The sequence below is a fragment of the Pelecanus crispus genome, chromosome 1 (assembly GCF_030463565.1).
Source record: "Pelecanus crispus isolate bPelCri1 chromosome 1, bPelCri1.pri, whole genome shotgun sequence".
NCBI classification, from domain to species: domain Eukaryota; kingdom Metazoa; phylum Chordata; class Aves; order Pelecaniformes; family Pelecanidae; genus Pelecanus; species Pelecanus crispus.
Genome location: NC_134643.1, coordinates 133,876,758 through 133,897,262, shown reverse-complemented (window position 1 = coordinate 133,897,262; position 20,505 = coordinate 133,876,758). Strand labels below are relative to the sequence as shown.

At 41.2% G+C, this 20,505-nt stretch overlaps 1 protein-coding gene across 5 annotated transcripts in view; it reads right to left on the bottom strand.

The window, feature by feature from the left end:
* Positions 1-403: 403 nt before the first annotated feature.
* DMD (dystrophin) overlaps positions 404-20,505 on the bottom strand; it is a 1,232,979-nt gene continuing 1,212,877 nt past the window's right edge. For all 5 annotated transcript variants that reach the window (XM_075717957.1, XM_075717963.1, XM_075717968.1 and 2 more), the window contains 4 exons: positions 19,912-20,155; positions 19,426-19,549; positions 15,297-15,389; positions 404-501 (listed from right to left, as the gene is read on the bottom strand). In XM_075717957.1, the coding sequence (XP_075574072.1) occupies positions 404-501; positions 15,297-15,389; positions 19,426-19,549; positions 19,912-20,155 (559 nt within the window). The remainder of the gene's footprint in view (positions 502-15,296; positions 15,390-19,425; positions 19,550-19,911; positions 20,156-20,505) is intronic.

The following is a 20,505-nucleotide window of genomic DNA, read 5'->3' as shown; positions in this document are numbered from 1 at the left end:
GCACTGCCTCAGTATTTTTTTTGTTGTTTTTTTAAGGGGGTTTCTATAAACAATTATTTTTATAAAGCACACTTTAGTTTACAATCTTTCATTATAACTGTTATAAATTTTTTTAAACAACCCAAAATGCGTTCCATATAAAGAAATGGCAAGTTATTTAGCTATCAAGATTTTACATGTAGTTCTCTTATAATTTTTGTACAATTGCATAGACGTGTAAAACCTGCCATTGTTAACAAAACAGTAACAGACTTAGGAAACTACTGAAATCTACAGTATAGTACCACTACCCTTCACAAAAATATAGATTTGTTTTCTTGTAAACTCTTACAGTCTAATCCTCTTGGTAGTATGAATATTATAAAAACCATGCGGGACGCCTGAAGTTGTAAAACACATCTTGCTATTCTAACACCTTGTCGTCCGTCATCACTGTCACTAAGGTTTCCATCGCTCTTCCCAAGTCGTCTGCCATGTGGAAAAGGCTCCCTACATTGTGGCCTGAAAAAGAAAGCCAAAGAAGAGGAAATTAAATGAAGAAGACACGGCAGCAGATTGGTAGGAACATTTTACAGAAAAGGCCGAGCACAGTTCCATCACTCTCCATGTACCGCTTGCCGCCATCCCCAGTGGAGTACACCAGAGAGTACTCTTGGTTTCCAAAAGTCTCCTGGATGAGTCTAATATGTTGTCTTTAGCAAAAGTTGCCAGTTTTACACAACACTTAACAGCAATACTGGCTTGAATGGCTAGGGTAAACTATGTTGCCAATAAGCCAGTGTGTTTGTCTTCCGAAACCTCTCCCCTGCTCCGTAGCGATGAAGCTGCATCATTACAAATGTTCACGAAAAGCAACAATTAAGTCCGCTGACATCACAGAAAAGTTTCTGAATGGTGCTGCAAGTATTTGACCACTCAATGTTCTATCAAGGAGAAAAACAGAAACAAACAGATCAGCAGTAATTAACTAAATCATTAAACCCAAGAGGCCCCAGCAGGTTACCTGCACAGACAGTTAAAATGATGACCAAACTAAACCGCTGCAGTTTATTCAATCGTTTTTAAAACATCCTTTGCTTTTCAGACAGCAGGTCAGCAGAAACAAAGATGCCACAATTATCAAGTAACTACTATACAGTGGTTCATTTGTACATTTCTCCTCACTCGTAACCACCGTAAAGTCCTAAGATGGTGTAACCACAACACGTGGTCCTCCTACACAGAAGTGAAAAATAAATGCAGAGTGCAACTCTGGAGATGAAGCCTGTTACTTCTTCTCACACTCATTTTACCACTGCTGCAAATGGAAAGGAAAGGTAGCAACACTGATCAGCAGTAAGAAATGGCTCCATCACAATTAGAGACTAAACAGACTTGAAGCTAGGGAGATTAAATTGCCAAAAATTGCCATTGTAGGCCCTTGCCCTGGTCTCCAGCTGCTGTTCAGAAGAGTGTGGGTCTCCTGCAAGTCCTGTGTCAGATTTGCAGCCCTCTATGACTGTCACAAATACCCTCTGGCATCTCACATGACAGAGACATCCCAGTTTAAACAGCTGAATCCCACCTGGAGTCTCCCTCCTGAAAAAATATGACTGAAGAGGGAATATGACAGAGACCTAGGCACCCTACAAGATGAGCATTCAAACCAAGGACCGAGTGTTCAAGATTTCTTGCAAGGACAAGAAGGAACGAGCAGGCAGAAGGTCTTAAGCAGAAGGAAATTATGCTCCACCCAGCACATAACTTATTACTGAACTCATCGCCACAGGCTGGTGTTGAGGCCAAACACATAAATGAGTTAAAAAAGGAGTTAGAAGATAATCACCGAAGAAAGATTAATTTAGATGCAAAGAAGTGCATGTGACCTCCAACTCAAGACGTCCCCAAGCAGAGTGCCAGCAACTGAAAGTATATAACAGGGTAAGTATTACTCAATAAAACTGTATGTTGCTATGGCCTGTGGGGTTTGATTTACTCCCTGAGAGTACTTGCGATAGAATATTGTGTGGAAGAACATGGGAGGTGCAACGCCATCTGCCCACGACTCTGCTTCCCAGGAATGCTTTGCGTTAGCCTGGATGCCGAATCCTCACCATGGTCCTTGAGGAAGGAGCATCCACATGAAGAAAGGACATGACCACGGCATCCAGGATACATCTTGCATGCAGTCCCTACCTCTAATGTGCTGGAGCCTGACTGTCACCATTGCCCACCTACACGGTGCGTGTCCCTCCTGACACAACCGTCTTCTCTAACAACAGGAATGAACCTTCTCTGTGGGACAAATCAAACTCGCCATCAAATATTATGGTAGTCATGCATTGTTGACATTTCTATAGTACATAGGAGCTTGAAGTGACGTTAGTTAATATTCATCAGCATTTACGGAATAGAAAAAAATGACCTGAGAAATATCCAGAGAAGTTTGTTTCTTCTGGAGAACTACTACCACCTTTTACATTCAAAGACTAGTTTTTTAAAGTTTCTTTTTTTTTTTTTTAAATGTAGCATTCATTACACAAAACTATGCTGTATCTAAGTAACAACTACTCAACAAGCTGCCCATTTGACAATGAGCTGTGCTGTGTGTGGCACAGTTTGCCAGATATCAATACAAAGAAACACTTGGTTCTAATCTGGTGACGTTTTGCTAATTGGACTAATGCACAGAGAAAAAGATGCATCAAACAGTAATTTCATCCATATATCATTAACGTATAGCCACCTTATCCATCGTAAGCAAAAACTTCTGATTTGCTTATCAGCACGTCAAGTAACAGAATATGAAAAATTCCTGCTAAGTTTTGGTCAACATTCCTTACTTTAAAATAAATGTATGCTACCACATTTATTTTAGATGTAAGGGATAATCTCTCTTACTGGCACTATGCAGGCTGAGATCAGTCCAGCAAATTACACCATGGAAACTGAAAATTTGACAAAGTCATATGAAAGCAAGAACATATTTTAGAAGGGAGATGCTTATGTATACAGAAAGGTAACTGCCACTGGTTTGCTCTACTTACGTGAAACTCTGACATGGCTCAGGTGCATTTGTAGCATGTGCTATCAAGGCTTTACTGGAATAACCCTGGTACAACTGGAGTAACCTGCAGCATCCCCACAAACACCTTGACCCTGCAAACTACTTTCAAGAAATCTCTAGGCTTTAAATACTCTTCTTTTTCCTCACCTGCAGCAACCCACAGACAGAAGACAGGGAGGTGGTGAGAGTCATAACTGGGCAGCCAGCCAAGAGAGGCACTGCTGCCTGTGGGATCATGGTCTCTCATTCAGATTCGTTGCAACCTGTTGTTTTCTAGAAACAACGATGGGTCTCCAGGGCTCTTCAGGTACTCCACCACCACTCACTCCCAGCTCGGGAAGGGTGATCACCCTTCCATGGACTTAGAGCAACCCAAACAACTCCATCTTCAGAAAAAATCAGTATTTGTTAATACTATTTTGTTCTGTCAGATACAGAGCTGTAAAGGTAACAAAGGCAAGCTGGTTTTATAGAAAGAGTCTAGACCTAGAAAGAATAACTTAAATAAAAAATATAGAAAAAAAGTCTTTCAGAAGTATGCCACAGTAGGTGCAAACTCCTAAACTGTTCAGGCAACTAAAACACGGGCCAAGACGACCTTATGCATCCAGGCATCGCTAGGTATTCTTTTAATGCACAAAAATTACAGGAACGTCTGCTAGTCTTTTTTTATTTTCTCTGTTAATTGCTGCCATATTTTTGAAATAACCATGCTTCGAATCCGATCTCCCTCCACAAAAGCTGCACAGAGGCATGCTGGGGTGATCAAGGAGATACAGCTCCCTCTCCCCCACACCATCCATGCTACCTCTCTAGCACAGGTCTTAATTTCCTCTGCAGAAAAGCTGAACAATCATGTGTCTCCTCCTGAGCCATCTGAGTTTACAGCTCAGAGCATGACCATAAACCACTGCTGACTGCAGTTTATGTTAATAGCTGGACTGTAAAGTGCAACAGCTTGGGGACCGCAGTCTCCGGGACAGTCACGGGATGGGAGGACGGGCCAGAAGAACAGGCAATAATATCTGTGCTCCAGCCACTCAACTGGCGAACCCTCAGCTGGGCGTCATTGCACCGCCAGCAGTTTTGCCTGTCTTGCAGATGGGAGTAACAGCTAGGACAACCAAGACTGGAAATAGTTGAGAACAACATATGCAATAATTTCCTGGTACTGTATGTGTAATGAATGCACCCTCTTCTGTAATGCCCGTTACCCAAATAAGAGCTCAAATTCGCTGACTCTGCTGCTTCTATTGAATACTGCTTACTTGCCCTCTCTAAGACTGAAACGTGGGACATCGACATTTGTAATTAAGAAGCAAATGAGAAAAATACTGTCCTAAAAGCACTTAGAGAAATATAGATCATAGCTTTCCACTCGTTATTATTCATATTTTAAGGTAATGCCACCAAAGAAGGCATTAATTTCATTCTTCTTTTTTTTTTTTTTAAACATTAAAGCTGTAAAAGCTTCCTCCACGCTTGAGGCACTGCAAGGCTGAAAGATGCTACCGTGTTAAGGAAAAAACTAGCAAACACTTTGAAATGCAGCAACAAAGCTCAAAATGGACATGGACAGTATTAATTCAGACTTATAAAACGGAGGGAATATTACTACAGGTGCCTTTGCTTTGAAAGAAGACACCTATTTCTGCGGACACTGAATACATCACTTCTGGTCACATATACAATGATGCGCTTGACATCCGCTGAATTTGCTTTAGAGGCTCTACTGGAATTAAGGCCCTTGGGTGAGGGCACAGTAACTTAATACCAATCTTATACTACAGCTTGTCAGAGAAATAAATGTGGAGCACTCAGATTCGAAACAGTGGACAGAAAGTAAATTAAAAAACCCCAACACAACACAGTGTCTTTTTTAACAGCACAGATTTCTAACCCTTCCCCGACAAAAGAAAAATCCTTCCTGTTGGTGGCTTGGATTTTGAGAACCTTATTCATATCAAGTAATGCCACAAAATCCATGGGATTACACACAAAGACAATACCTAATGTACGTAATGGGATCGAAACCTGGCTGGGTGGATTTAAAACTGCATGATCTGCCTTTACACAAATGGATTCACATATAAAGCAAAAGCTGTTCCATACCTTAGCTCATACACTTCATAAGCAGGTGGAGAATTGTGCTTTATATTCAGCTCTGCAAGTTACCAAGCCCCCTCTGGAACCATCAGCGAGCACAAACACAACTGGAGAGCAGTGACTGATTCACTGAAGAAGTGAACTTTTTTAAGGTTAAGCTCCTGGAATCTCATCAGGTAGGACATGCCCGTTTTTCTAATTTTTTTTTTTATTATTATTAATTGTATCAAATATGCCCTCAGCAGCAGAAGCTTTTTCTGAATAATACGCTTAAATATGAATGAGGATAGTGGAAATCAACAGCCTGTTTTGCTGAACTGGAGAACAATTCTCAGACTGTATGAGCCAAGAACATGCAGGGCTGAATATGAAATAATTTCCACAAAATTTCTGGACTGGTATAGTCTGTTGATGATATCCCAAGTACCCGTTTTTGATCCGCATGAGACAACCTGCCATTTGAGGACAGACTTAACCTGCACTGAGGGTCTTATTCCTTGAAGTAGCTGGGCTTGTGCCAGCTCCTACAGACGATGCAGAGAACCACTGTATTGCAAGGCACTGCATTAGAACAAATCCTGGCTGACCCAGTGTAGCCTGTCAGTGACTGGGGGTTCACGACAGCTCTGATGAAAACCCCAGCACAGCGTGTTTCCATGAGCCCCCCTCTCCCCACCAGCAGAAGTTTGGAAACCAGGCTACCCTTCAATTTCTGCCTCATCCGCACCCAACATCATCTGTGCAGGAAAGGTCATTTCACAGCTACTTGCAATTGCACTCAGGCAGTCTCTGAATATTTTATCTTTAATAATAATTTTCGCTAGGAATTCATCTTTCAAACGTTGTGTCTGGTTGGCAAGTCAAGAGCAGCTTCACAGAAGAAAAATCAAAGCTCTCTGGAAATACTTTCAAAGGTGCTATGACAACACAGCACAAAACGTTTTCCTCCATTAACAAGCAGTGACGTACAAATTCTAAAATCTATTTTGCATCAAACCAACCATGTCCAAAATGCACAGTGAAAACCGCCACCCATTCGCATTGCTGAATACAACACTGTGGAGCTCGTGAATGTTAGTAGCATTCTTCATTCTGCAATAGTATATCAGAAAATTAAAACACCTGAATCTCATACCTCTCAACTCTCACTGTTCTAAAGCAAAAGAAGAAAGCTATTTAATAACTGGAGATGATGGTTGGTATATTGGCACATATATGTAAATACGATTGTGAGTATGAAAGCAGAACAGCAAGAGACATGGGTCTCCCTGTTGTGCTTACATACAAGAACAACAAAACATAAGTCAATGACTGCAGCATATTTGCTGACCATATTTATCATACAGAGGCTTCATTTCAATGTATTATTTTCTCCTCCCCATTCCTGAGCTTCCACCTCTGGGAGGATGTAAGAAAATGCAGATCCCTGAGCTGACATTGTCTCTCCATTGAAAGCTGAGAGGTACGCTACTGTTAGAGCACACATGGGGAATGCACTCAGCAAAATCAAACAAAACCCAAAGCAAAATAAAACCACCCCCGCCCTTCACCAAACCCAAGCAAACCCGTGCTGCCGTCACACGCATGCTGGGCACAGAAAGCAAGCTGTGACAAACAGAAGCCATGGCAGTGAGCCTGCATCTCACTAACCTCTCTCACTGGCTTTCCAGGGGCATTTCTTCCTTTAGGAACAGAGAGAGGAAGTGGAAGAAATATCAGAAAAGAAAGGAAACAAAACCACATGTGAATATATGTTTTATACTGTAAGAGACACTTCAATTCCCATTTAGGAATTTAACATAAAATACCCGCATTTCTGCTTTAAACAAAGTCTGAAAGTGCACTGAAATCCACTGATGATTCTGAGCTGATTTATTCAAGAACAGTTCTGTAATCTGCAGCTTGGTGTTAACCTAGCAAAAACACTTGAGAAAACTACTAAAACCAACATACAGGCCTTTCAGTTGAGGATAAGGATGGCAGAGATCTGAATTCACTTTTTGAGCATCCAAATTTCCTCAATTTGAGTACTTCTACTCATCAGCATTGGTGGTAAAATCATGTTTCCCCAACGTCAAATTAATTCATCCAGACACTTTACATTTTATTATGGCCTTCATACATATATACAGGTACACATTCATATATACATGTATGTGTACACACACACACATATTTTACACCTAGAGCTGTACACTGGAATGTAACATGCTCACATTCAAGACAGATATATTCTGAAAGATGTTTCCAACAAGCTTATCTCCAAGCATGGTAAAACTGAGGGGGCAGAGGGAGAAAGGGAGAAATAAAATTCAAGTAAAAGGGGAAAAAAGGGAAAGTATCTCATCACTTTCAAGTTGTACTGGCAAAACGGAGGAGTCATTAATGGGTTTAGCTGAAAAGACGTTCCTGACGAGCCTTCACGGAAGCCGGACTTTGATCATACTTCTCATACTTCTCAAACACTTATCATAGCACATTTGTTTTGAAAAAAGAAAGCCAGGTGTCAATCAACAGCAGAAACACCCCCTCTCCCCCCTTCCCATCGCACAGCTGGTGACAATAAGACACTCGCTGTCTCCAGAAGCAGCGTCCCACTGTCACTGGCACATTACTGCCAGCACTGGTGCTGCCAGACTTGCAGTCTTGGGCAAAAAAAGACACTGTGGTAGATGCTGTTCAAGAAAGAGGATGATCTTTGCCCCAAAGGTGTTGTAAATGATGTAATTGTAAACGACGTATGGGACAGTGGGGAGACAGGCAGATATATATGGGAGAACACACCGGCCAGCTAACAGTAACCTAATTGCTGTCGAGTTTTTTTCTAGGTATGGCAGCCTGCAGGAGAAGGGAAGAAAGACAATAAATAGCTTTGCAGGGATTTTACAAGGAGCAGAACAAGGGTCAGCAACACAGCAAAGCTGAGCAGAGGTGGTAAAGGACAGGAGGAGAGGGCGGAGGAAGGGAATGGCATCACTGACCACCACAGGTCAGAGCCACTGCTCAGCTATAAACTCCAGGCAATGGAAATCATAGAATTATAGAATCGTTTAGGTTGGAAAAGACCTTTAAGATCATCCAGTCCAACCACTAACCTACACTACCAAGTCCACACCAAACCAATCAAGGGTAGACTAGACTAAACGATGTCCCCAAGTGCCACATCTACCCGTTTTTTGAATGCTTCCAGGGATGGTGACTCCACCACCTCTCTGGGCAACCTGTTCCAATGCTTGACCACCCTTTCCGTGAAGAAACTTTTCCTAATTTCCAACCTAAGCCTCCCCTGGCGCAGCTTGAGCCCATTTCCTGGGCTGGGGCAACCTCTGCAGGGCCTGGACAGCAAAGGTTACCATTTACTGAATGGAGGAAGTTTTATTCCCTTCCTTCCTCTCTTCTCAACAGCATACTTACTATTAGAAATTACAATAATAGGTTTGAAGTCATGCTCTGCATGTGGGTTTTTATTCTGGTCCTAAGGGGAGCCTTGACTCAGGTTATGTCTATGCTGCATGTACTGGTGGTACACAGAGGTACCAGAGTGAGCTTGATGGCCAGGAGAGGTGCAGCTTCAGTTCTAAAAACTTCACTTGGCAGGCCTGCCTGACTCTCTAGGACTTACATGAGTGCCTACACAGCCTGCAACCTCCTGTGGTGCTTTTATCAGGAGCTATGAATGCTGGAAAAAAACATGCCTCCCAGGAAGGAAGACGAGAACCTCTCACTGATGTAAATCATGTAACAGAAAATCCTTGAAAATGAAGATATCAAGTTCATTGCGTATTTTGGTCGTCTTCTGAGGAAGAGCCCCAGGTGGTCTATCTAGGGTGAGCAGGTGGTCTACCTAAGGCCTCCAGAAACTGCAGCATAGTACAGTTGGGTGTGCAAGAGTCCTGGGGCATGAGTGAGATCCAGCAGAAGACAGCTTAGCTTAGGTCAAGAGCAGAGGAGGAACTGCCTATGTGCAAAATACTGGATCCTTTTGGAGGTCTTAAGAAATGCCTACCTGCCTGCACAAGGACCTAAAATTGCAGCTACACAGTATCTAATTTAAATAGCTACACGAGACAGACCGGATTCTGCTTGAAAATGAATGTATTTAAAGGTAACTGGGATAGCTCTGCCCCACGCAAAACAGATGGTGAGGAAAGTCCGTGGTGTGTAATCAGCCCTAGAATTTGTTAAATGCAACAAAGAGTAGCACTACTACAGTAAGAGCTAATTTCTTTTGGAGGAAGATTAAAAAGGGTTTAATGGATTTTACCTTATTTTCTTCTTTGCATATCAATGAACGCATTTCTTTAAGTTTTAAGGCAAGGAGTATGGTTTGGCATAAATTGCAGAGGAAGAAGATTGTATTGCTGCAGTTCTGAAAATCTGTATTCTGTAAAGCATCAAAATACTGATACACAATCCATGGGTGCCTAATTATCTATTATGCCTGCTCAAATCAAGACTTTCTGCCCTTACAAAATAGAAGAGTCTGTCTGTCTTTTTCTTTTTTGGAAATCTGCATGACATTGTACCACAGGCAAAGGTACACAGAGAATGATCAAATCAAACCTGAAAGCAGAGGCATGAATAAAAACTTCATGCATCTATGCAGATTCAGATCAAAGCAGAGAATGCAAAGCATCTACTGCACTGCCGCTCTCACTGAACTCAGGAGAGGGACGGGCTGCAGAGGGGAGATATCTGGATCTGCAAACAGCTTTTTTTCTTAAAAAAAAGGTTCCTTGAAATTTTGTTAAATTCATTAACGTATTCTCAGTTTACATCACGACTGAGCACTATAAATCACGGAAGATCTAGTCCTCCCCATCACTATCCCAGCAGAAATCTGCAGAGAAGCTCAGACACTTCAGTACTGTTGTGCAACAGGGAGCGATACGGGACCTCAGTCACCTGGGCTCACTGGTAGGACCATAGCACAGAGAAGGGGATACAGTCCAGAAGAGTAAGAGAAGGGTACCTCAACTGCAAGAGTATTTCCAGATTACCCTACAGTATAATAACTTCAGGGTACTCTCCCACTGATTCAGTAAAGTGTGAAAAGAAAAGTCTGTGTTGTAGGACGTTTTGCTGCCAGAGTGAGAGAAACTCTATTATTTGCAGCGCTGAAAGTTGCTAGTTCCACTTAGGACATTAGTCCCACTCATGACAGAGCCTGGCTGATGCAAGAGTGAGAGTAGAGGATGTGTCTGGTGTGTTTTTATGTGACTGAGATAAAAATAGAAAAAAAAAGATGGTGCTATTCTTAGTGCCATTTATTTGTTGCTGTGGGGTCTTGTAATTTCACTGCACAAGACAACATCTGCATTAAGCAATACTATGTTACATAGTAACAGTGAGTACCCATCCCTCTCCAAATGTTTTCACGTGATGTCATGGCCTCTTAGCTCTTTTAAGCCATCATGGTCTCATTTCTAACCACTTCTTGGCTCCCACTTCCTCATTATCCACCAGCAAGTGCTCTGCATTGAAAGCCTGGGAAGCTGTCTCACCAATTTCAGTTGGCTCAGGAACTTCTGCCCCTAAATTCCTCTCTGAGCTTCATTCATAGAAAGCATTTGCCAAAACCCCATAACCGCAAAACACAGCCTGGTCGCCCATGAGATCCACCTGAAGCGGTGCCACTTGTTTGTCCTCAGTGCTGCATTTGGCTTTAAAAATACTGGCTGCCAATCTTACTTTCTAACTGTGAACCAATTCCCTGGAGATTTAGTAGCTTGGGCACAAATACAGCGTGAAAATGTTTTCCTCTGTGGCCGATTATCAAGCCCGGTCAAATAAACCACTGAGGTGGTATTTAATGGTAGATTTTCCCTAAATGTCAGACCTCTGGCTTTGACATCTGTTTTGAGTTAGCACAGCAGCTGTTCGAAGCAGCTGCAGCTGTAAGTAAAAGAGGAATGGACGGGAAACCTTCTAGATTAAAAGGAAAGAAAAATTCCTTAAGGACAGCAATCGTCAGGTGTTCAGCAGAATTTCCCTCTCCAGAAACGAAACAGCTTTTGGCACCAACAGTCAGCTGTGCAAGGAGCATGGAGGTCCTCTGCTCCCTAGGAAATGCCAAGAGCTGCCAAAAGGTTAAACTGAAGAAACAAAAAAAACCCATTAAAAGGTATATAGTAACACAAGTTATTGCATCTGAGATCTCCTTATGAAGGTCTATGACACTATTTGTTTAACACATGCATCTCTAAAATACATTCCAAAGGATGCCATGAAGCCTTGATGTCCTTTTAAAAACAACTCTGCAGCAAAAGCTTGGAAAACATCATAATCAAAATGAATCTATCTCCAGGTGAGTGACAACTAATTACTATTACATTTTACTGCTTTGTTTCAGAAGGCCAAAATAAGAGCCACTACTTGCTTTAGAAAACTATTTCCCAACCTGAGCAAATCTTACTCTTCCTTCAGATGCTTTCAATGATATTTAGCCTAATATTTTGCTTTTAATTTGTATCCTGTGACGTTCAACTATACATCTGTGCACACAAGCACAAAAACTCTGTCCTCTTCTGCCTTCACTGCTTATTCAGCTCTGAACTTTTCTCATAATCAAAGCCTTCAGAGTCCAGTTCACTCTTGTCATATTGTTCCGCACTCCTCCAAGTTGTCATTACCCTAATGGCAACAGGATACCCAGAATTATGCCCCTGATTCAAAAGGCATATCAATCCCTGTGCTGTGACATGTTGGAGCTGGACATTTCAAACTAAGCTTGAAATTTAACATGCTTATTTTTACAGCCCACAAAGGAAACCTGCATTTAATGTCCTGCCAGTAACTTCCCAGGCCTTATAATACATCCCTAGATTTCCTCAGTTGATTCCATGTATAAATTTCAGGTTATTTGTATGGATGTTTGTCCTTTCCTGGATTTCATTTTGTTATTCTCGCTTTCAATGTAGGCAGGTTTTGATGAGTGCCCTTTGTCCTCTGCAGCTCTTCTGGAATTGCATGGTCTATGAATATCATAGCAGACTTCGCCTTCTACAGCATTAGTATAGAAAAAAACAAAGCTACTTCTAGTACTGGTCAGTCTTGGGCATTTAATCCATCTTCCTTCTAGTTTTAATTCCTAAAGATAGTATGCATCACACGTGGTGCCAGTTTACCCAAGTAGTTTGAAGTCACCTTTCAAACAGTTTTTCATAAGCTCCTGTATCACAACACACTTCTGAATGCTAGACTGGGATGACTGAGTTTCTTGCATCTGACACTTTTTTAGTTCTACGTAATAAGTATTAATTAAAGAAAATGTATTCTTTACAGATCTGTGCTCACCACTTGTTTGGGCTTATTGTTGTTTCCTGAATACCTACAAATAGCTTGAGATTCAATGCAACCTGTAATGCAAAGAAATCAAATATTACTTGCACCATGTCTGCACCCTTACGCTATGCCCTCTTCTCAGGCTGCTTTGCCAAACTGCTTTCACTCTTTTGCACTTACACTTTGATCTTCTATTACAGATTAGAAACCTGAGATACAGATTTGCACCTCTCTACAGCAAACAGGCTCCTGATTCAGTGGTTTGTTGAGATCAGTCAACCTTGCTTCCTTTTCTCCTTCCTGCAGTCTTGTAGATCGTAAGTCATATCCCTTACGCCCGTGGAATCTGACTGACCACAGCATCCTTCACCTAGCTGTGGATGTAAGCTTTGTTTATGCGGGTATCAGCTGAATATCATTTAATCGTTAAAATGAGAGTAGAAGAAAACTCCAATAACTGAAGTTTGCATGAGATCTCAGCAAAATTGACGATGTCAGTAGCCTTCTATATCAACCAGTGAATGAAAATCCATTTGCACTGGTTGTAGGACAAACTATTTCTCACAGAGGGCCTGACCATTCCCAATCCTCAACCAAAAGCAATTATACAAACCTGGCATTCGTGCAAATGCATCAAAAGGTACATGAAGCACAGAGAAACCTAAGGGAGGTCCTAATCTCTTTAGCCAAAACCTGGTACAATTCTCCAAAAAGCGAATGACTTTTTCTTTAGCTGGACAAACCTTTTTGTGTAGCCAAAGAGAGAGGAAGAGGCAGATTCTGGCTCCAAGGCACCAAGACGGTGCCTTGGTCAGGCCCAGAAGAGTCATCCTGTGGGAAGCTTGACTCTGCCTGACGGCCTGTGCCTGCACCAGAAACTCCTCTCATGGCTTGGCTGAGGAGGACGGAAGACCACACATGTGAAACAAAGACTCTGCCTCCTCCTCACTTGCAGCCCTCCATGCAGCTAGAGAGTATTTTTGTCCTCTACGGCTGCTAGTCAGGCAGGAAAGTACTTAAACTGCAATCTCTTTTAGGGATGCTTGTGGTCACATACTACACTTTTAACATAGTTACTGAATGGAGAAACAAAATAAGGGAATATATTCTTTCTCTGTATTTAAATGACCATATTTTGCATCACCAGAATGAAAATGTGAAGTTACAGCTTAACTTACAGAATTAAAATATTAACTGATGTTACCAATTTAAAATCTTTTGGTTTTTTCCACTAAACTTTATATTCTGTCAGTTTGATTCATGAAGCTTTGTATTTTTCACTAATAAAAAACTAAAAACCTTTTCTATTCTCAGTCAGTAGGGAGTGGTATCTAACAGACTGATCTCTACCTATTTATACACAGGAAATGAACCACTCTATTTCAAATCTCTCTCATTAACTGTTGTTTCGTCAGTTGCTCCTATTTTACTTAAAACTAAGCTTGTTTTTAAAAAGCAACACTGTTTGTCACTGTCATCAGCTATGATTACAAATTAGATACCACATTTGGTGAATATTTTAACACATGGGGTATCTACATCTAGACACATACGATTATGCAAGATCTCCTAAATACAACATATTTACACAAATGTTGGTCACTGATGAGAAAGCACTGTCCGTTGCAACCTTGTGTACACAGCAACTTTAAAAATAGGTCCATTTTTATCTACATACCAATATTTGACAGATTTTTCATCTGTTGTCTCTGATAATTAATATCTAGGCAAAATGAGGGCTGGACATATGACTTTTTCATATAATGTTGAGGCGGAGATGAATGTAGTTAACAATATATTGTATTATATTTTCTTCAATAGTATCTTTCTAACTGATTCTTTTGATCTACAGCATGAGATCTTATGCAGTTTATACTGCCTTCTCCTTTTCCACTGCTTACAGATGACGCCTGGTGAGAGCTGAGCTGGCTTTGAAATCAGAGGATGGAGAAAACTTGACTTCACTGAAAGTCTAGCACCATGGTTAACGCATTTACCTACTAAAGAAGAACCTCTGGGTGATGTGTGAAACCTGTGCAAGGGGTCCTGCCCCTACTGAAATCCACTTAACAGGATGCCAATAGACACCAGCACTTTCTTTTGCCAAGAGGTTTATATTGTCTGAGCCTTCTTTCACAGTAACAGGCAATAGCCCAAACTCCCCATCTCCTGCTAGGAATCTAAGCCATTTTTCTTGGCAGAAGAGCATTTTCTCTGGGCTTGGAAAAGACCTTCTTAAATGAAAAAGGGTTGAACAAATAAATCCCAGTAATACACATGCTTATCTTTAGCAAACAACAGGAATGAGCAAAACAGAAACACTGAAAGAAACGCTGTGGCTGTATGCGCAAGTGCAGGCTACGCTGCACGAACAAGCAGCCCGCTTGCTTTTACTCCATTGCTCTGGACCCAAGTGCTACAAGGTCAAGAACTTCGACTCAGAACTTCAATATTATTTCAAAACAGATTCTTCTTGGAGAAAGGTAAGGACAGCAGAAAAATGTGCTAAGACATGTCTTAAAAATAAATCAGCAAGGGGACTGCCTGAAAAGGAGAGAAGCTGTGAAAAAAGGAACATGGCAAAAGGGAAGAGAAGAAAATGCTGAGGAAAAAAGAGTCTCAGACAGACATTGTTTCATCCACGTACCTAGCAGGGGTTACCTGTGGAAGTAGCTTAAGGTAAAGGAGGAGCAGGCTGCTTCTGCACTCTAAATAAGACAGGCTTCTCTACAGCTATTGTTAAAACAAAAACAAAGAGCAGCAAAAAACCTGAAACCAAAACACAACCCCCTGAAAACATCAAGGAACAGAAAGCACTTTTATCTTTTTCCTCTCATCTGCCACGGGCAGCAGCGCTCACCTCTGGAGCTGGGGAAGGAGTTGTTCAGCTGCTCCATCACTTCCTCCAAACCTGTGCTTGTGTCCTGGGGAGGGCTGAGCAGCTCATCCTCGCCTGGAAAGCAAATCCACACCACTGCATGAGAGCCACTATAAAACCATTTGCTAACAGCTTGCTATTGTGTGTGTCCTTCACGAAGCTAAGGCTGTTCACTTAAATGCATTTTCTGCTTAGTATACAATCAAAATTTTAAAGGTGAATTTTGTTGACTATTATGTTTCTCTTTTTAAGGATCTAAGTGAAATTAAACAATGAATTTTAAGCAATTAACACTGCCTTTAGTTCATAAAAAAGCTTTTAAGAAATAATCTACTCTGGTAAAAGAAGTGGGACAAAATGTCTGCTAGGAACATTTAGTTCCATAAATGACACTCGTTGTTTCAGCTTCTCTTATTCTATTAGTGGAAAAAGAAATTGCTGTTGTGAGTGCTGCTATTGAGCAGCTTTCCAATAGTGCTGGATTCATGTTAGCACTGCTTTGCCTAGCTGCGTAAATCAGTAGAAACCCAGATTCTCATCTGCATCAGTATTAATATTTCTGACAGTTTAATTGCGTCAGATTGGCGCTCCAAGAACATTCAATTGTACCGTAAAAGGGTTTAGCAGCAGTTTAATAAGCGAAATACATTTCTCCCACTGAATAATTTCTATAACCTGATTATAGGGCAGCAGCTTAATGGGAAATTCAATACATTTTATTTTTACTGGCTTTTTTTTCTGGTCATGGTTTCAGATAACTAAACTCCATATGTTGATTTTATTGTAGACCCTAGCCTCCGATACAAATAAAGCATCTGAAAAAAGATGTATATAAAGGATATACTTTGAGTGAGATTCTCCTTTTTTACTAGATTTCTTTTATCCCTATTAAAACACAAAAGTAATTTTGCCTGCTGTAATAACCATGAGAGGTACATCCCTATTTTGGAAATGACATAATGACCCTTTACTCTAACATGTCTTGCCCCTACTGAACTTGAGTAATAAACTGCCTGATTTTCTGTAGGCATTTACACTCTTTAAACATTGAGGTGCTCCGTGCTAGTGGAAAGACTACTAAAAGAGATGCTAAAGGAACACTTCACGACTGCATATATTTCCTATTATTAGGCTTAGTGTTGGCCTCACCTTAGGGCCAGGAGTTTCACAAGAGTTATTACTGACCAAGAGTAATTTTTCCCACTCTAGTACAAGAAGTGGAGTAAAGTGTCTGCAAGAGGCACTTAATTCATGCAAGTGATGGTCTTCATATCAACTTCTTTTATTCCATTAATGGTCTAAAAATAGGTGCTGAAACTGCTTGCAGCTTGTTCAGCTTTCGACTGGTGCTGGGTTCACACAAATCAACTCACACCACAAGTTACTTTCGCATCAAGTGTTGCACCGACAGAGGTGCCTTAGCAGAAGTAATGTCCTTCCAGCCTCTGCTGGATGTCAAGGTGAAAACTCAGAGCAAGATCTTGCTGCTTCTATGCAGGCCAAGTACCTTATCAGCATGCCTGCAGAAAACCACCTGGCCCTACAGATCAAAAGAAGAGGGCAGTGGCTCTGCTGTCCTGGCCAAGAACTGAGGACAGGTATACTGATTTCCAAATGTCCTGGTAAGCACTGATACAGAATGAACTGTGTTGACCCTCAAGACTGCTGTATCTTTTACGTAAAATGCATTATTTTTATTTTTTCTCATTTGGATGATTTTTCTGAGCATTCCCCTGTAAGTGGCAACATAAGACATCAGCCAAGCAACCCAACAAAAGTAAAGACACCTTCAGACCTCAGTTACCTATCTTTACTCAAAACAGTCTTCCTCATTTGTGTTTCTACAAAAGGCTTGGAAAGCTGGGTGGGTCTCAAATATTCTGGTGGTACATGAACGAATTAAAGTTCAGCAACAACCTCTTGGCTCACATGCCTCAGAGAACCTCCTCTCCTGCTACATTACTAGGGGAGAAAGGCCAAAGATTAGGACTCTCCCATTAGGACTCTATGAAAAGAAAAGCAGGACTTTTTCACTTGCCCAGGTGTATTTCAGGTTACCAAGGGATAAGCAATTCTATTTGTAAATTAGGATCTGACCGGGTTGCTGCTTTTACCAAACGGCTGGACAACACTGCTGGTGGAAAACCTTTTACAGTAATCTCTCCTTGAGAAAGCAGAGACACAGAGAAGTGCAGTGGGTCTACATTCAAATTAAAAAAAACCTAAGGTCTCCTTTCAAAAAGAAAAATATATAAAAGCTACCACTATATTACCTCATTGCCTGAGAGAACTACAGATCCTCAGTATCTTCTCTAAATGACGACTCCCTCATTACTGGGTGCATGCCTGCTGCATGGGAGCGTTATTTACAACACCCCTCTGGTTCCCTTCACAATTCAAGAATATTTTAAGTTGCACTTCAGAAAACTCTCAGACTAGCAAGAAAAGCTTTCGGGTGTGAAAGGAGACTCGACAAACTAAATTAGTTGCGGTTTGTTAGCTCAGTTAGCAATTCTTTTTGTAAGCTCCGCTCCATGCTGCCAACAGTGTTGCTTTGCTGAGTCTCAACACTGATCATGATTCAACATCTCACTGTCCTTCCACATATTGGCTCAATCAAACAAACAAAAAACCCCAATTCATGTCTAAATATTTGCTTTAAATAAGTTTTAGATATTTATATGATTATATGCATGTTAATTAATATCAGTCTCAAAACTTAAATGGGAATAATGTTATATCGTGTCAAACAAAAAGAAGTACATTATTATATTTGGTCCTACTAAAAGATAAAATATGAAACTACAAGACTTTTAATCAAATGGCTGGGAACCACTGTCTTCCTATCTTTTCTTGTGTATTTTAATTAACATATTTTATGCGATGAAATGCGTGACATTTGTTCAGAAAGCCATGCAAATTACTCCACCGATACATTTTGTTTACTCTGTTGCACAATACTTACTCACTAGTAATTCGATTAAAGAAAGATCCAAATTAAACTGCTGTTACCTGTGACTGTACTCTCACCCCCAGGATTTAACTTAAAGCATTCCTAAAGGTACGATTTATTTCACATTTTTTTGTCGTAGGGTGTACAGAACCCATCTTATTTGATAACGGCACAGGCTGACATTATTGCCTATGCTCAGGATGGAAGAAAAAGCCCCTGAACAAGCTGTATCTCCCACCACGACGGCACTTCAGATACAGCAGAAGGTCCTTTCCTGTTCAATTTCTCACTGTCATTGACTCTTTCACTAACCGCAGTGAAGAGAAAAGCCTCTCACTCTCCCCCAAAGCCTCTCTCTAATATACACTCAATAAATTTCTGTGTATGAAGCTGAATATTATCACCAGACTTCAAATATTATCTTGTTGAAGTAACAAGTACATTTGCATAAAGATGCTACAATAGTTGATTGCTTTTTTACTAGCAGAAAATCCTTACTGCTTGGTAATATATACTTATTAATTATATAACAGACAGGAAATTAGGAAAATGCTACAGAGCAGTTACTAAAAGCACCAAAATAATAATTCCAGCCTCTAGCTACAGAATATTACTTAACCTTACTCCACAACTCATATGATGTTCATTATCACATCTGATGTGATATTTAGAAAAGACACTAGATGAGCACTGCCCATGACTGACAGCTCAATCCTAGTGACTGAGCCATAACATTAAAAATAAGATCCCATCAGTTAACATGGGGATGATTAATCATACATTTAATCTCTTAGCAATAATTAATACTGTGTACATTCAAATCAGCCATGTCATGCTTAATAGCTGAAAGTCAGTTTGAATAAAATAGTTAGCTCTTTAGTGATATTTGTTTTCAGAAGTCAAGCCCTGGCTGAGCTTTGTATTTAATGTCAAAATGCTCATGCTACTGCGTGCATCATGATCAAAAACAAAAGCCTGAACCATAATGAAGATGTAAAGTGTAAACAGCCAGATGACATCGAAGACCATTGCAAATGTCTGCTTCCTTCTCATTTGAACTAAACGGGAGAGCAGAGTATGTTCTGTCTTTAAGGATTTTTTTGCTGTAAAATGGGACTATAACTTTTTTTTATGACAAGCTGAACTTTGTTATCTTACCCATGGTTTCTGAAGTCTGGCTGCCAACTACACGAAGAAGCATTGGCTGACTGCTGTCTGACCTCTGCAAAGAGGTAGAAGGAGATGACAGTGTTGTACCATTCACCTTGGCATCTGCCTGCGGCTGAAAATTGAAGAAAAAAAGAAGAGATTGTTATTAACAGCTCAGTACAGTTGCACAAATCTTTATATCTCTGTATTTTTTATTTATTCCATGAATACACATAATTTTCTGTCTGTTTTTAAGTAAATATATCTATGCAAACAATGGATTAGAATTCTGAATAAAACAAGGAAGATGACTAAATAAGAACCCTGAAATATGATTTCACCCTCTCACTTGCAGCCTGCAGAACAATTTAATATTCTTCTCTGACGAGCCTCTACAGATATGAACTCTTGGTCTGTTGTCGTTATTGACAACGCTTCACACCCTGTTTGGAAGATGACTCCGGACAGATGTAGAAGCAAGGCCTGAGGACTCACCTGCTCCAGCAGCTGCCTCAGCCTGTGCAGCTGCGACTCCAGCTGTTTGTTGTGATCCTCCAGTATCTGCATCCTGGCCTCCAGGCGGCCCTTGTGCTGGCGAAGCAACTTGGCTTCTGCAATGAGCTCAGCATCCCGGGGGCTCTGCGGAGAAACCGGCATCATCTCTGGTGGGGACGGCAGCGGAGACAGTCCTTTGTGGTCATGCTGTTGCTTCAAACGGTCATACTCCGCCTGCAAGTTTCTGTTGGGAAGTAACAGGGAGGTAAAGCTTTCCAAGGCCGAGCAGGCAGTGCAGGCTACCCTGTGCGCGGGGCAGCGAGAAGGCACCTCCTCTCGTGTGACGTGATGTGTGACACGATGTGCCTGACTACCGGGGCAGGGGCTCACCTGCACCACCTGCCTTTCGTTCTGCTGAATCCACGTGCGGGTAGGCTGACACGTTGCAGGTTTGCACGGAGCTGGTACTATATAGGCACCTATGATACAAACACTGCCTAAATGCTCTCCGCGTCACCCGAATTCGCAATTAATTCCCTGCCGGGGCACAGGACGCCGAAGGCTGGCGGGGCTCCAGACGCCCTCCCGAAGGCC